Genomic DNA, 18,284 nt, shown 5'->3' on the forward strand with positions numbered 1-18,284 from the left:
GTATGAATGGGTTAAAACCCATAGAGTTTCTGATTACTAGAGAGGGCACTGTGTGACATCAATTCCCTTGAGTTCTGTGGTGGAGAAAATACAAAAGGGCGAGCTTCTCTCCAATCCTGCACATTTGTGTGGTCTCACTAAGCGAAAGTTTGGCCTATGGAGTTGGTATGTTGTGTGAACTAGTTAACCCAGTTGACAGCAGAGGGGAGATTCAAACTGGGAGCTTCCAGATGTGTATTCCAGTCACTACGTTACACCACACCAGTTCTCATATTACACTATTTGTGTCTGAAATGACCACTAGATTGCTGTATATGACTTGCGAGCTAGCTGGACCAAAGTTAGAGACTACTGTTGCAACCAAGATGGTGTATCTGAGAACAGTGCCTTTTGCTGTGCTCTTTCTTTTTTTGCAAAGAAATCCCAGAGGATCGTGCCTTGGCACACTTATCATTTAAAAGTATGAATTCACTTCCCAGCCCCCAATAATATGCATTAAGGCTGGAAAATACTGTTAGGATTTATCTGCCTTTAAGCCAGGAATAGATAAGAGTTCCCCAGATAAGAATCACTGTCAATATATTCACCATGGCAAGCTATATGTATGGATTTTTAATCAGTGTTCTGAAGGTATTTTTGTGCTGCACATTTCTGTTCCGAGGCAGGGAGGCCTAACCTGTGTTGTTGAAATCACTCTGGTTTCGTCTTTCTCCCTCAACATCTCTTAAAGCTTTGTCACAGGTAGATGCATCAACAATGCTGAAAGTTGAAGAGTTCAAGTACAGGACTGAGTGTAGATGTTTTCTAAGAAAGAGGCTGCATTTTTCTGTCTTTTGCCTTTTGTACAGTTTGATGCTTTTTTAAAAAACAAACAAACGTTGATTGTTCCTGGATCATCTGGTCAGAGCTAACTTCCAGTGTTAACATAAAATAATTCTTTTAAAGCCTATGGAGTTTACAATGGATTTGCAACCACAGCTGAGATCAGGATCTGGCTCTAAAGCTCTTCCAACCCATGCACTAATATTTTCACAGCAGTTAATCACCTTGAGATAAAGAGCTTAAGTACACATTTTACTAGTGCTAAGTAAGGACTTGTTTGGCTGTTTAGTCTATTATTATTTTGCTGTTCATCTGTGTAAATTTGATTTAGAACAGATCTGTGGGTACTACTGTTCGTAGTACTTGGATTTGTTTGTTTAGCAGATGTTCTTCGATAAAGGTGTGCCTTTTTGTACACATGTGCAAGCACCCTTTAACTTGCATCCTCTGTAAAGAACTTGGGGGAGTGTGTGTGTGAAGAAGAGCTGAGAAGAAGAATGGATGACTTAATAGTTAGGACTACATTTCAAATGTCAGAGGCAAGGTAAATCTCTCGCTCGCTCCCTCCCTTTCTCCCACTTCTTCTTTAGTGAGGAGTTTCAAATAATATAGTGCTACTGCATTCCTTTGAGGCTAAGACTAAACGAGGGCTTGAAATACTCCCTGAAGAAAGGTTAGGCTTCCCTATTAGTTGAACTCATTTGTATGCACAGAGTTGTCAAATTTCCATCGTGCGCTCGCTCACTTTGATTCACTTTTCCCGTTCTCGTGTATTTGAGTGGCAACATACTAAAAGAGCAAGAGTGTCACAGATGATTAGAAAGAACAAATATTCCAGGCAACATCCTAAATTATCTTTTAGCAGGAGCAGTGCTTGCTGGAGGTTCTCTCTGGGGCTGTGAAGATGATTCAGTGAGCTCTAATTGAAACAAATATGTGGGGAAGAAAAATACACTTTCTGGATTAATGGTGCACAGAGTTATATTCTCAACCTGGTTTCCTTCGGGCTTTCATTTTAAGCGTATGCACACACAGCTGACGGTGATTCTGCGAAGCAATTTCCCACATTCTCTCATGAATTAACAGACATGATCAGCCACAGAGGTATTTGCCAGAAAAGAGGATGATTAAGATAATGTTTATCTCATGCAGCTCATTACCTGCATTACATTATTTTAAAGGAGTCATTACAAGATAATTTTGTAACGTGATATTATATGCACAGTGGGGGAATGTTTTTTAAGGGGTCCAAACTGCGCATAAGGCGCAGCCTTTTAAAAAGCTGCCTTTGCAGGCTGCACGTTTTTTGGGGGGGTGAATGGTGGCAGCAGGTGATGGGGCGGTTTAACCCTTTCCTACTCTAAACAGCTTTTTGCACATCAGGGGAAAGATACAAGCACCTTATCTTTTCCCCATGTTGGGCAAAAAGCATGGGAGGGAGGGCAGTCAAACTTGAGCAAAACATAAATATGAAGGGAAAGGGTTAAGCCACTTTTCCTCCCTTCTGTTATTCCAATGAAACCCATAGTCCCCAGAGGCTGCTTTTATTTATTTTTTTAAAAAGAAACACCAGGATAGAAATGCACATGGCTCTATATAATGCATAGTTGGACTGCAATAAAATGAATTGAACAATCAGCTGTGTTTCCCCCAGTGTAAAAATAGCTTTGTGGAGAGAAAGCCCATAGAATTTAATGAGATTTTTTTTTATTTTATTTTTTGAAGAGTGAACTTGTGCACTTCGTTTTGTCTGTTATTATTTGCTTAGGGAATGTTCTGTATTCCCATTGACCCAAATAATGAATGAGATCATTCCTTGAGAACTTAGTATTAGAATATGGCTCTGAACATGAACATCTCACTTGCATTTGAGTTCTACACAGATGCACATTTGAAAGTTTCTGGTTTCTTTAAGAGACTGCAAGTAATTGCACCAGCAAATCAGTGCTCAGAATGCAATATTAGGTGCTTGAAGAATAAAAATAAGAATGGATGTAATAATTATTCAGCCATTATACTGGACTTGCATGGTGACTAGGATATTATGCCCACTGGGAGCATTCTCACATATCCAAAGGTAAGACAGGATGGGGACGGCAGTTATGTAGGGATGTGTAGGGAAACTAGGAGAGGATATATTAGTTACATATTATCCTTACTTACTCACGTTTGTGAGTACAGCAGAGTACTTCCCTTTGCAGCAAAGCAGGAAGCTGTTGATTCAGTTGGTTACAGCCTTTTTGATGAAGCAATGCCTTGGTGCAGCCTGGATTCTTCTTGTTATTCTCCCCTTTTATCCCACTTAAAACAACAGTAGTGCAAAAACAGTCTTCTTAGAATAAAATAAGAGTTTATCACAGTTCACATTCAGTAGCAATCTGGAGGCAGGCTTAGGTTGCAGTTACAGGTACACACACACACATAGACAATGGAGTCTGAGTCTTTTGACTCTGTAGCGATGTAGTGGCAGCAAGGTGGAGAGAGAGAGAGAGAGAGAGAGAGAGAGAGAGAGAGAGAGAGAGAGGTGGCCATGTTACTAGCCTTTTACATAAGTTATGCCCATCTCTACCTGGCCACACCCAGGGGGAAGTGGTTCCCGCAGGTTTGACAGGAAGTCTTCCCTGTTGGACCCACATTTCGCCGAGTGCCCCTTCAAGCAAACAGGAAATACTGGACTTGATTGCTCTTTCTGGATATCCCACAAGTTACCCATAATCTAGATAGGATGGAGTTGGTTAAGCTGTTGTAACGCCCCTAAGCTATATTGGTGGGGTTGTAATTGTTACATACCGGTAGTTTAGTAGTTGGGCAATACCCATTTGTCTTGTAGAAAAGGCTGCCATGACTTCCTTGGTGCGTGCCGTGGTGTACCCCACAGAGCCTAGGGCTTGCTGATCAGAAGGTCGGCATTTTGAATCCCTGCGATGGGGTGAGCTCCCATTGCTCGGTCCCTGCTCCTGCCCACCTAGCAGTTTGAAAGCATGTCAAAGTGCAAGTAGATAAATAGGTACTGCTCCGGCGGTAAGGTAAACGGCGTTTCCGTGCACTGCTCTGGTTCTCCAGAAGCGGCTTAGTCATGCTGGCCACATGACCCGCAAGCTGTACGCCAGCTCCCTTGGCCAATAAAGCAAGAGGAGCACCGCAACCCCAGAGTCGGACACAACTGGACCTAATGGTCAGGGGTCCCTTTACTGTTTTTTATCCCAATTAACTGTAGAAGAAGAAGAAGAGTTTGGATTTGATATCCCGCTTTATCACTACCCGAAGGAGTCTCAAAGCGGCTAACATTCTCCTTTCCCTTCCTCCCCCACAACAAACACTCTGTGAGGTGAGTGGGGCTGAGAGACTTCAAAGAAGTGTGACTAGCCCAAGGTCACCCAGCAGCTGCATGTGGAGGAGCGGAGACGCGAACCCGGTTCCCTAGATTACGAGTCTACCGCTCTTAACCACTACACCACACTGTAATATCTTCTACCATTCGAAACACTCCCTTACGATCTTCTAAAATGTTTAAGAAGGTGAGAGTACTGTGCCCTCTCATTTACTCAATTGCCACATGGCTATAATAGATTTTTTTTGTTTCACATTCAGCACTTCCTAAAAGTAATGACCCTTGGTAGCAAGACTGCAGAATGATTTTCTACTTTATTAGAGATTTAAGTCAATGCAAACATCCCTTTTGATTGATGAGCTGTATTAGAGTGGGTGATTCTCCCCTGCACCTTTTTGCATGACTTGATTTTTTAATATAGCACTAACTTCAGATGGACTATGGCTTCCTAATGAATGGAGCACGCTGTAGAATAAATCATATCCTTAGCATCATGTACTTTGCTAACACGTGCACTCCTCAGTTTTCCCCACTAGTATGCATTTTCTTCCTTTCAATATTTGTGCTTCAAAGTCTTGAGCGTTGTTATGAATTATGGATCTAGGACTGTTTGATTTAATAAGAAAAAAATTATTAAAATCAACTGTTCTTGGCCTAGGGTAGCTTCATTCTCCTCTTAAGTATGGAAAAAACATGTTATTGTTCATTCATAGATATTTGAATTATGTTGCCTACCTGGTCCTTGAAACTTTGCAAATATAAGGAAGTTCAAGAAATTATTATGGTTTTTAATTCCCCCGTTTTAACAAATGGTAACATATAGTTACACAATTTCACATCTAGTTGGCATCCATCTGTGTCAGGAGACAATGGAGGAGTGCACCTTTGGGGGTGAAGTCGAACTGTTGGAGGGTTGCAGCACCTGTTGTGGCTGTGGAGACCTGATACGGGAGAGACATGTTTTGTTGCAGCTTGGGCAGGTGAAGGTGTCTGGTTGTGCTGCTGCAGATGCACCATAGCATTTCTTCTCACTGCACTTCTCGCAGTGGTCATTCCTCCACTGGTCATTGCTCCAGATACACAACGTGACTGTGTTTCCTGGCGCTGCGTTCATCTTCAATTTTTAAACTTCTGCTAGTACTTTGCAAAACTGGACTGTTCCCACCTCACACTCTTAGCAGTGCTAGAACTGAATTACACTCAGGTCCTGCTTTTGAGGTTCACATAGCCATCTGGTTGGCCACTGTGAGAACAGGATGCTGGACTAGATGAGTCATTGGCCTGATCCAGCAAGATTTTCTCATGTTCTAATGGTGGTTATAGTCCTGGTGTGATCGCAGCCTGGTTGCACCACAACCATTTGCAGTTTTAAGACCCAGTACCAGCTAAAGACCAGTCTATTAGCCAACCTGGTGCCCTCCAGATACAGTATCCTACAACTCACATCAGCCTCATCCGGCACAGCTGCGGTTAATGGAAGTTGCAGGCCAAAACATCTGGAGTGTCCCTGCTTGGGGACTGCTGATCTACATTAAGAGTAAAAATGGATGTGGTTATTAATATCAGATATGAGTTCGTGCTGTAATTTGACATACAAAAGCACTTGCCAGTAATAAATGCACACAGACTACTCAGTCAACCACTCCAGGATAATGAGGATTGACTGAGTGGCCAGAATGTCTTCATTAAGTGGTAAGTTATTTTATCAGAATAAAATACGCTGCCACAATCAACATCATGTTCGCTCTCAGGTTAGATAACTTGGGCTGATCTTCCACCCTCAGACATAACAAGCCGATTATGCTTCTTGCCCTTTATCATGCTGGTTATAGATCAATGTGCAGACAGGAATTTAAAAGATGCCTTCTAATCTTAATTGCATAAGTACCTCTGTGATTGTACTCTGTTTGACACATCTGGGTTCATGTTCAAATGCGAATAAACCAAACACACTGTTTCAGGGGTAATGCAGCTTTCTCGCCAGACTGACTCCTCAGAAGGCATGCAGGGGTCGGGGGTGCTCAAGATCATCCAGGTGCTAGGCAATCAAGTTCTGAGACCAAGGGGGGATGCAAAGGGATGAAAACCATGTGCATACTAAAAAAATTTATGAAAACCCAGTATTAGAGGATCCAAGGGACTATAAGCAGGTGCATAGTCACAGGTGGTCTTTATGTGTGCCATGACCTAAAGACCCAATTAGGGAAAAGGGGACAGGGTAAATTGCTCAGACTGAAGAGGAAGTTCCCAAGGCAGGACTCTGTAGTGTTTGGTGGACCATGCTCAGGCAGGCTGGTACTTCAGTCTATACGTCACTAGTGGTACAGGATGAGGTAAGGCATCAGAGCCTGAATGATGGAAGCTCTATTTCCACCCTCAACTCCATGTTTTACATCTCTTGCTTAATAGCAAGCAACCCAGTGACCAAATCTCCCTGATATGTAAACCTTTACATGTCAAGGCCAGTTTTGATATAGGAATGTTTTAATACAAAGTACGGTATTCCCCACATGCATTGTGTAGGTAATATAGCCCCACAAGAAAAGTTTATCATTTCACAAACAAACATTTGAACCCATTTCTTCTTCTTCTTCTTCTTCTTCTTCTTCTTCTTCTTCTTCTTCTTCTTCTTTTATTTTCAGTGCTTTTTTCTCTAAAAAAAATATTTAAGGGTACTCTCATTTTCCTACACATATTGAAATACTGCCCCTCAATGAGGTATGTGTACCCCCAGGGGGAAAAAATCACTGGTTATATTTCCAAAATTTCATATATACACTCCAAAACATATGTTTCTCTTTGTTTTTTCTCCAACTTCCCCTCCCGTTTTCCATGGTGTTTTTAATTTCTCCCCCTTTTAATTTCTCCCCCTAACTTATTTTCTCTCTCTTCTATAATAAACACCATACAATAATCTCTCATTCCTTCTGTTGCTCATAGTTCAAATCCTGCTCGCGAATTCATCTTCTATAATATTTCTTTAAATATTCCGAAAAAGGCTTCCATTCTTTCCCAAAGCAATCTTCATTAGGTTCTCTTATTTTTTGCTGTCGACCAACTTCTAATTTCAGTTTATGAGACTAGGTGATGTGGACAGGACTCCTGCAGTGATGCAACTGGCTTCTTGCTGTCTTGACTGCTGCCAATCCTGGCTGGTGAAAGCCAGTCAGGTGGGGATGACTGGGTGGGTCCAAAGTGTGGCAAATGTGTATTTACATGATGGAGTGGTGTCTGCTGCCCTTAAAAGGCAGTAGTAAGAATGGTTTGCATTAAGATAGAGATTTTGATTAAGATAGAGATTTTATGCAGTGTTCCGTCGTAAGTGACATTTAATGGTTCAAATTTAAGTCGCCTCACTTTTCTCAGCAAAATGTTCTTGGTGGAAAGCCATATATTTTGAGGACAGTGCTTCTGAGAGGGCAGGTCATCTGGGCTGAATGTCTTTCATGTGAACAGGACTGGAAATTAATCTTTCCTGCCAAGAGCACAAGGTGTATGATAACCTAACCTGTGACAATTCCAACAATGTAATAAATGGCACTTCACTTTTATTTACTGATACTTCGCTCTGATATGAATAGAATCCAACCAAAGAAATGTTAAATTAGCTCCATCATGCCCTTCTCTGTCAGCAGGCAGTGAATTATTAGCAATAAATAACTTCTGAAGGGAGGAGGCTTGCAGAACCGTCTGCGTGATAGCTCTGTTAATATAAATGAAGGGATTCTGTTTAAGCTGCCCATTTTGAAACATGGGAGGCTGCTATGGGGAAATGGCTCTTTAGCAGATGGGAAAGGCATCCCTACAAAAATTTACTTAGTTTTGCCTCATCCATAGCAGTATATGTGAGAATCACCTTCCTGGATATGACCAAAATTTGTTGAACCCAGGATGGTTTTCAGCCAAATGCCTCTGGAGGATTCTCACAAGTAGGACTTTCCATGTCCCATGTGAGGGATCCTATTCCCTCCCCTTCCGATACTTCCCCAACAGTGACCCTCCCTAAGTTTCACTGACAACTAGGATGAATCCTTCAGTGTTTATATGGGAGTTGTCTCTGGGGTACCTCAGGGCTTTACGTTTGAAAACCTCTTGCCACCTATGGGATCTCCCTCCCAGGGTTCCCAACTACTGCAGTTTGCCTTCCCTTTAGGCACCTACGTGGCACATTTGGGCTTCACTGTCCAGCCCTCTGTATGACAGGAGAATAAGCAAACAGTTTCCTCTTCCACAGGAAAGCTTTGTTCTCTCCTCTTAGTCACCACCTCTTAAGGTACTGATCCACTGCCACAGTCAGCGAACGTTTAAGCACTTTTAACTTTATTAGGTAACTGGAAAACATGGGTGTCTCGGGTTATTACTTATACAAATCTTCTTCTCATGTAATTCAGCTTAGTTATAATATTTCCTGCATCCCTTTAGCAATGGTAATGACCTTTCCTCCCATTCCCCAAAGCCTAACCTCGCAGTTTCTCTTTCTAATCCTCCACCCCCAACTGCCAAACCCCCAACTGCCTTTCAAGGTTGTTCCCCCTCCTTTTAGAATGCCAACTAGCTCCGCCTCCCAGGGAACACCTACCTAACAAGGGAGTGATAGGTTAACCCATGATGAACCAGGCATTATTCCGCCACATCCCACTCCCAGATTTCCCTTCCTTTCTTTTGGCCAACAGTTCAAGCTGTTGGCTATGTTCATTATCTGCAAGGTTTTGCCCTGATTCTTTCCTTACTCTCAGTTTATGTAGGGCAATGGAGAGACTCAGTGACCTGTGTGGACTTGAGTGTGTCCCCTGCAGCATGCCCGAGAACCATCTGCAATGTTTTTGAGAGCCGTTGATGTGTAAAATGTCACAAGCCTAAAATATTACGGGTTGTGTTCAGCTAAGTTTTACTCAGTGTGAATGAGCCTATTTAAATCAATGGAGATAATTTAGGGAGCGCTTCTATACACAAGAAGCTGGCACAAAGGAAGTAGGTGTAAATTGAGTCAAGGTAAAGTTACACCAAATCCAAACTCTGTTCCAGAAGCATGGCTACCATTGGTTGAGCTGGCCTAAGTTTGGCAGGAGGAAAGCAAGACTTTGACATATTGTTTGAGTTGCACCATTCTTTTCGCTGGCTTAACTTATGCTGGGTTGCCCGTTGACATGACCAAGCTGAATCGACATAGGATCCATCTTAAGCCCCTATCCCCTGTCCCCAGAATACCCCCTTTTCAGGTCTTATGCAGGATTAAGATCCATCAGGCCAGCTGCGTCCCATTTGAGACAGGGTGGGGGAGATACACCAGCATATTTCCACTTGAGCTGAGGGTGAGGGAGTTAAGCTAGCACAGTGCTGCTGCACCGGGAACCTGTCAGCTTAGCCGGAGATCTGCAAGATTCTAACCCACACATCCTGACAGACCTTGTTACACGATTTCTCCCCAAGTCATGTTCATTAATTTCACTGGTTCTGCTCTGAGTAAAATGTCACTGGAGGCCAAAACATCCCATCACTGCATAGAAAAACTGTATGATTAGGAGGCAAATAATTCAGCTTGGGTTAGAATGATAGAATCACAGCTGAAGGCAAACTCAATGCTTTTGAGAGTGTGCCCGAGAATGGGGAGCCTTTGGCCATCCAGACATTGTTGGACTCAGGCTCCCATGTCTATAACTATTGGATATGCTCACTAGGGCTGATGAGAATGGAAGTCCAATCTAAAATTGACTCTGCTCTAAACTATACCCAATACTGTTACTCAGGCACACATTGCTGAAAAAGATCAGCGACCTTGACACTGAGGATTGCTGCATTTTGGTTCACACATTTGAAGTGTAAAGTAGATTCACATTAAAATGCAAACCAAACTGAATTTCTCCTCCATCCCTGGGGGGCAACCAATATAGGAAAAGCTGAAACCCATGGGCATTGCTAGAGAGTAGCACCAGAGGCCAGAGGCCTGGATCACCTGCCACTTACTTAACCCAATAATTGAGGGGGGGGCATTCTAAAGGAGAAAGAAGGTACCGAGGAACACAAGAGGAGAACCTCTCAGGGTGGGATGGTTGATAAGGTACTTGGCCCAAATTCCTTTCCATAAAATGTTGCATAAATGAAAACAGTTTGCAGACCTAGAATAGGTTTTCAGAGTACTATCTCCTCTCTCAATTTTTAAAAAATAAATCCTATGAATTCTTGGGGAACTTTCAAGTCTAAATTGCATCTTACATGTAAAAAGAAAAGTTCAAACATGAAAGCCACATACATGAAAGTGCTGGAAGAAGCACCAGAAATGACAGCATACTTCTGGAACAGAATATGGACAATGTGTTCATTAGACTTAAATAGGCAATACTTGCCAATCAGAAGTAATTTTACTGAACTACAGAGGGAGAAAGAATAATCTTGGGTGTGTGTTTTCCCTTCCCCTCGAATCCTAAAACACATAAGTATTAATATATGTTAATTATTTCCTTGCTTATTCCACAAAATGAAGCTGGCATAAGGAGGGAAGAGAAAGTTTTCAACAGCCATTAGCATAAATCAGGAATTCAAATCTGGGTGGTTCCCAAGTGACCCAATTAAAATATTATTCCATCTTGCCTTGTTGAAATTGTTTTAGAACTTGAGCAGAGATTATTTTCTTGGCTTCCAGTTCGATAGCACAAATTATTTCAGTTGCAGTCTCAACCAAAACTGAATTTCTGGGTCTTTGTGGTCAAAGATCCCTGAGTATGAAGTCCTTCATAACAAGCTGTTCCTTACTTGCAAAAGTAGAACATGTCACGACTGTAGCACAATATTGGTTGACTGATGGAAATACAGCCAATGCCACAATAGGCTTTATTTTTAGATAACAATTTCTAATACATTTCTAAAATCTGTCCCAGGTATCTTCTTACTATGTTATAATTTAAACCCATGCTCCTATCCTCAAAGTAATTTAGTTGGTACAGCATCAGAGAAATAAAGGAAAATTAATTCACATTAATTCACTCGGAAAGTATTTGCACAGGAGTTACCCTTTCTCTCGGAAAAAATAATGATGAGTTACTCTGGGGATGGAAGGTTTCATCTGAGTATTTGGAGCTTGCCCATCCCCCTCCAAACTTACTCACCTTTTGGAAGCCTCAACCTCATTCTGGTAATATTTGTTTCTAAGCAGAAAATCCAGGGATTCTTACATGCAGTAATTTTCATATAGCCCATTGCTATATGTAAGAAATCTGTTGATTGGGGCACTAATTCATCACTAGGACTAGAATGAGCTCCCGTTGCTCTGTCCCAGCTTCTGCCAACCTAGCAGTTCGAAAGCACGCCAAGTACAGTAGTACCTCTGGTTAAGAACTTAATTCGTTCCGGAGGTCCGTTCTGAACCCGAAATTGTTCTTAATCTGAGGTACCACTTTAGCTAATGGGGCCTCACGTCGCCGCTGCGCGATTTCTGTTCTCATCCTGAAGCAAATTTCTTAACCCGAGGTACTATTTCTGGGTTAACGGAGTCTGTAACCTGAAGCGTCTGTAACCCAAGGTACCACTGTAGATAAATAGGTAACACTTGTGATGGGAAGGAAAACGGTGTTTCCGTTCACTCTGTTTTCCGTCACGGTGTCCCCTTGCGCCAGAAGCAGATAAGTCATGCTGGCCACATGACCCAGAAAGCTGTCTGTGGACAAACACCTGCTCCCTCGGCCTGAAAAGCGAGATGAGCACCACAACCTCATAGTCGCCTTTGACTGGACTTAACCGTCCAGGGGTCCTTTACCTACCTTTTACTATAGAAGAAAATATTGCTGACCTCTCCAAAAAAACACATGCAGGGAAACACCATTAGAGCAAAGCAATGGCTCTCCCCAAAATGGTTGGAATGATGAGACTACTATTTCCTTCTACAAATCAAATGTGAAGCAATAAGGGTTCTTCTATACAGAGAGCATTCCACTCACCTACTGTATATGGATTGCCCCACGATTTGATAACCATTGTTTTAGGTATGGGAATTTTGCAGGTATTAGGAGTAAAAAAAAAGCCTGAGAAATTTAGTTTCTGTGAATTCTGATCTAAATTGACCTGATCCTCACTTTGTGGATTAATGCGCAGTTCAGAATGGTAAATTGCCCTTGGGATTTTCTTTCCCAAAATTTGGCTCCAGAAACATGCTAAAATGTCTTACAAATGCATATTTTAGGATAATATAATGTAAAATAGTGTATATCTGTGATACGATACATATTCAAATAAAATTTCCATTTGTATGTGGCTTTTTTAAAATAACCGATTAATGCAGAAACGAGATGCAATGGACTTATGAATAAACACAAGCAAAATTGACATAGAATGGAAATACAATGATAAGTGCATCCTTAATTAGGAAACACGAGAGTCTCCAAGGAATCCTAATCCTCCCTGGAATTTTCATCCCTCCATTCCAAGTGTTTTATGCCCTCGTAGAGGTAGTTCCATCTTAAAGGAAAAGGCTTTTCTCTGATTTGGACTGGAAAACCTCATTTGCCATTGCTGTAACTTCTAGACTCTACTTGTGCAATGTGCTTGAGGTGAGACCACCTTTGAAGACTGCTTATGGGCTGCAACCGGTGCAGAATATATCTGCTCACGTTCTGAATAAGTATGGCCACCCATGCATACAGTGTTTCAGAATCTGCACCAGCTTCAAAGGGTCTTATGCACCAGTTCAAAGTTTCAATCAGGATCTCTGTTTTCATCTAAAGCATGGTATCATTCCTGCAACCCGTAGAGACTTCGTCTCCTTTATGTCTTTCATAACCCCCGTTCATCAAGTATATTCAGAAGCAGCTAAAATGCTTTTGTTCATGTATTTTGTGGCTTTCGAAGAGCTTACTCCCATGTAATAGGTCTGACAGAATGATTTGCTTGTAGGCGTGGAGACTCAAATGCTTATAGGGAACTCCCCCGCATGTAAAAGCTTCTACAGATAGGCTTGGTCCATCCCTCATGAATGAAGAAAACAGGTCACCATTCTTTACTCTCCTGCACCTCCATTGTAACTGTTTATACTTAGGAGCTGCAAATATGTGTCACCTCTTCTTAAATTGCTTCCTGGTAGAGTTAGCACTTCTTCTCTTGTACACATAACAGCCACCATACAGGGAAAAAGTTACCTAGGTGAATAATTGTTTCAACACGTAATGACTGCGTCGACTGCCAGCATTAAACATGAAAAGCACTTTTCTTTTTAACATTTCCAATCGTTATAAGGTTCAGTCTAGATTATAAATTCCCATAATGTAATTCTGTTTGCAACAAATGCTCATATGGGGCAGAGAGAAGGATGCACAAACAAGGGTGCATATAGAGAAGAATATGGGCAATGGAGTCACATGTGAGAAAGGCTTGCTTGCTGCTGGGAATGAGGATTGGCCAAAAGCCACATGGAAAAGGTGGGCTTTGAGGAGGGATTTGTGGAAGGGAGAGAGGTGGTACCATGTACATGTTCAGGGGGACAGTAAGCCATGGGGTTGTGCTCCCAACCCCATTGAATATAAATCCGGTCATCCCCATAGCCAGATTAAAGCAGTTTGCAACTCTGTTCTTAATTTCTTCACAGTCTTTCCTTGTAAGTACCCTATTTTTCACCAGGCTATTTCCAGCATGTATCTTGACTTGTGAATTGATCAAAAACATTGAGAAATTGATCGGAGCAGTGTGAAAATTGCCTTATATGATCCGTCAGGGGAACAGTAAAACAGCTGCTGCTTAACACTCCTGAAGCATAATGATATATTTTTTTCCACACTAGGGGATACTTAATGTTGGTAAAGTGCTCGGTAAAGGACATGATCCAGCCAACGCAAAGCTCTAAAATGGGGACTGAGGCTGAAGCAGCCTAGGATCTGTTGGATCCTGAACTAGCTCCACAGCTGTCATGTGATGGCATTGGCCTGATCACTGCAACAACTCCAGGCTAGTGCAGTAGTTTGCCACCCCCACTGCCCCCAACCTTTTGCTTCGGCCAGCATGGCAGGGCTGTGGCTGTGGTAGTAGCCCCACTGCTCAGTTATGCCCCACTGGGCGGTTCCGGGGTTTGGATTAGACCCTAAAACATCATTACTTAAAAGAAGAAACAGAGCCGTGATACCCAGTAGACAGAACCATGGTTCGCACCTGTTCATCGGTAGCTGGGCATTAAAGCTTTCTTCTCGGGGCAAAGACTGTAGAGAGGAATAGTAGTAGTTTGCTGCTGAAGTTGCTGCTGGAATAAACTACTGATACTTGAAAAGATACGTGTGTGTGTGTGTGTGTGTGTGTGTGTGTGTGTGTACTAATAATGATTTGGGAGAGAATATCCTTCCTTCTACTGTACCCTGCAGCTACTAGTAACTAGGGATCTATTTGGTGTCAAGGAAAGCCAGTAATGTGAATTGGCCCTTAAAAAGTGCAACCTGCCCTATTCACCTCACATCATGCCGTGTGGTGACTAATTGTGTTGTCAAAAAGCCTGACATTTTCCCAAGACTGCTGCAAAATGGGTTCTTGACATACAAGCTGCAATTCTCAACGGGATGATAGACGTGTGCTGGGGCAATCGTGGCCACTGAATCTTACTGTGTGTGTGTGAGAGAGAGAGAGAGATAGTTGTGAGGAGAGAATATTTTTTGAAAAACTTTACTTAAATGCAAAGGTCACGCTGCGAAATACAGTTCAGTTAACGTTGCAGGAATAAATTGAGAAGTGAGTGGTTTATTTCTCCTGGCAGTGTTGTTTTATTAGACTTGAGAACTGTGTAGTCTCCAGTTCCACAATTATGGAGCTTGGTGTTGGACTGAGAATTAAGCAACCAAAGACTCTTCACCATCATGTGTTTTTGTATGTGTATGTTCTAGCCCTTATGGAGGTGAATATAGACTTATAAGGTTTTGTGCAATGCCTAGCGTAGGAGTCAACTCCAGGGGGCTTTGGGTGCCCGGGCACCCACAATAATATAATTGTGGGAGCTGGGAACCCACAAAGTCAATGAGAAAAGCCAGCAAGCAGCAGCAGTACTGCCTCTGAGAGAAAAGCAGTTCAGCTCCATCCTCCACAGAAAGTCAGTGAGGCACCCTTTTCGGGGGGAGGGCACTCTGCTGGCATTCTGCAGAGAGGAGGATGAAGAGGAGCCACTGCCACAACATGGGTGTCCGATGTCATATATAGACGCCTGCACATGCAGGTGTGTGCATGTGATGTTGCATGTCTGCATTGCGGCAGCGGGCACCCACAATCCTGAGGTTGAGATGGTACCCCTGATGCCTAGTGTAGTCTGAGGAGCAAAGGCCTGGGCTGGAAATAGTGGCTGGGTAAGTATGGCTTGGGTGTCCTACACTGGAGTAAGCAGAAGGTAAATCAGAATCAATTGGTAGATAACTCAGTGATTAGAAGTAGATCAACAAGGATTTCGTGACTCCCAATTTTGTTTTGTTTTAATAATGACAAGAACAAAATGATTCTTCCCCTGTCTCTTATTTTTATTCTCTTATTCAGAGATTTCCTGGAAGCAAAAAACAAAACAAAAAAAACCCACAACTGTGATGTATGTACCTTCTTGTATGTTTTGCTTATATGAAGATTTGTTTAGTTCTTAAGCTTAGAAGTAACAATGATGTGACTATTTTGTCGTGTAAAACTGAAACAAGAGAAAATAGCGTGTGTAAAGATTTTCTTTAGCCAACATGATTTTCGAAAACTCCTTATTTCTCACTTCTACTAGATATTAATTGTTTCTACTGCAGTTGAGTTGAGCCTAGCTTTTATGACATCGTTATCTAACTAGTTTTCCATTGATTATTTCGCAGCATCATGTCCTTGATGGACAGTTGACATTTTATAAGAGTTACCTATTCAGCCTTAGGGACTCAGCAGAACTACAGTGGAACTCAACCACTGCATAGGGTGCAAGTTGTTTTTCTTTCTTTTTTTGCAAGACTGAGCAAAGCTGAATGCAAATTATACTGAACTATTTAAACTTTTATGTATATGTTTAGTTTCCTGGCCAATTCTATATAAACATTTCCATCAATGATTGTCTGCCTGGTCAAAAATTAATTAAGTACATTAACAATTGTATATACACAAAGTAGTCAAAATAAACTTAAAATAACTTTCTTATTTCCCTCTGCTAATCCACGTGCTACTTTATTATTTGCATCTTATTTTTCTCTGTATAAAGCTGTGGCCTTTGATTTAAGAGTCCCAGTTGATATTAAAGCTGTTCCTAGTCTATTGCCCTTTAACAAATGTTCAATTTGTTTTTTGATGTGTTTCCTGAAGCATGATTACATCTACCTTCTCTTTATATAACCTAAGGAAAAGAAACTGTTAACAGTGTTACTCAGCCCTTTCACAATAACAGACACTATTTAGATGCTGTTTATCTGGAAAAAAAACTTCAAGTGCTTTATTAATTCACAAATTAAAATTATGAAAACTTTCAGATTAGAACATTTTCTGAATTAAAATTGCACAATAATGGCAATATTTCCACCAAGTGAAGTTTGGGGTTTGCTCTGCTCATTTATTTATTTTTTTACATGATGAACTGCTGTATATAGCAGACTTACTGATCTTGTGATTTTGCTAAGCATACCAAAGGCTTCTCTCTTAGGGCTAGCACTTGCATGGCATAGTTGAAATTCTATGCTGTCTCAGAAGCAAAGCAAAAAGCAATGAATACCATTAGAAACAGGAGACAATACTTAGATTAATTTCTTGGCAACTCCTGTGTTCTCCCAGGCGAAGGACATAGCCTTTCCACCTTCCTTTGCTGTGAGGGCATGTCTCCAGTGCCGTTCCTATCTCTTTCACCTCAGAGAAGCAGTGGCTACAGAACCAGACAAGTGCCCTCTAAGGAGCACTGCCAATTTCCTCTGGTAGGTGGGGCAAACTGGAGAACAGCCTTCAGGTGGGCGGGGGGACCTTTTTGTCTACACAGGCAAGATACTTATCAAAATTCCACTCATAGTCCAAATTTGACAGATGGGTGGAGCCTCCCACATGTCAATCACATGCCACTTGGGAAGCTGCAATAGCTTCAAAACCCTTTCACTGTTTACAAAGGGCAGTGTATCATAGTGCCAGCACTCCTCTGTGAGCCTCCAGAGCATCAAATAGGATTGGGGTTGTCTGCCTGAAAGCCCTTTGCAAAAGCTGTCTTTGAACATTGCTTGAGCTATGTTTAAAGGTGGGGAGTCTGCTTCAAACAGCAGTTTTGCTAGGCTCCCTGTGCTCTTGCCTGAGGCTACAGAAGTGCTCTTTGAAGCAGCATGGGTGATGTTAAAAGGAGGGGGACATTGCATCAAAGGACCCTCTGTCAGAAGCACTGAGACTATCTTAAAGTGCTTGGCAAAAGCTCTCTTTGAAGCAGCTCTACATGTTTCCTTTAAGTGGGCAGGGGAGAAGAGAAAGAAGCCTCCATTCTACAGGCTTCTTTGTCCTCTCCCCTACTTGCTCACCTAAAGGAAGAGGCCCTGCCCATCAGTTGGTGTCACTAGTTACCAAATTGGACCACCTGGCAGACCAAAACTGGCCTGTGGGTGAGAGGTTCCCTACCCATGATCCAGAAGGGTCACAGGTTCCCCATTCCTGGTTTAGTCCTTTGCTGAGACAACACATCTCTTTTGCCTGCAACAGGGAGAGAGCTGTATCTAGCACAGTGTTTTTCAACCACTGTTCCGCGGCACACTAGTGTGCCGCGAGATGTTGCCTGGTGTGCCGTGGGAAAATTACTTTATATATAGTCAATATAGGCACAGAGTTAATTTTTTTAACATTTTCTAATGGTGGTGTGCCTCGTGATTTTTTTCATGAAACAAGTGTGCCTTTGCCCAAAAAAGGTTGAAAAACACTGATCTAGCAGACATCACTAGGAACTCTCCATGGTCCTGACAGAGCTTTCATGAAGCTGGACATATTTGGCCAACATTCTTTGGAACCTGGCATTCTTTGGAACCTCTCCTTCTAAATGTAACATACTGGGAAAGGCAAGAGCTGAACAAGCACCTAGTAGTAGGTCACACTCTTCCAAGCACAGTGTGCAGATCCTCCGTCTGCAAGAACTGAAATTCATCCCATGATCCCAAACTAGATGATACTCTGGACATATCCCTAGTCTGAACTACTGAACTTGTGGGGT

General features: G+C 42.1%; 1 protein-coding gene across 1 annotated transcript in view; it reads left to right on the plus strand.

The window, feature by feature from the left end:
- The first annotated feature begins 6,432 nt into the window (after positions 1–6,432).
- Positions 6,433–18,284, plus strand: part of SH3RF3 (SH3 domain containing ring finger 3) — a 100,044-nt gene continuing 88,192 nt past the window's right edge. The window contains exon 1 of the mRNA XM_033146392.1: positions 6,433–6,486. Within this exon, the coding sequence (XP_033002283.1) occupies positions 6,433–6,486 (54 nt within the window). The remainder of the gene's footprint in view (positions 6,487–18,284) is intronic.

Source organism: Lacerta agilis, chromosome 4 (genome assembly GCF_009819535.1).
Source record: "Lacerta agilis isolate rLacAgi1 chromosome 4, rLacAgi1.pri, whole genome shotgun sequence".
NCBI lineage: Eukaryota > Metazoa > Chordata > Lepidosauria > Squamata > Lacertidae > Lacerta > Lacerta agilis.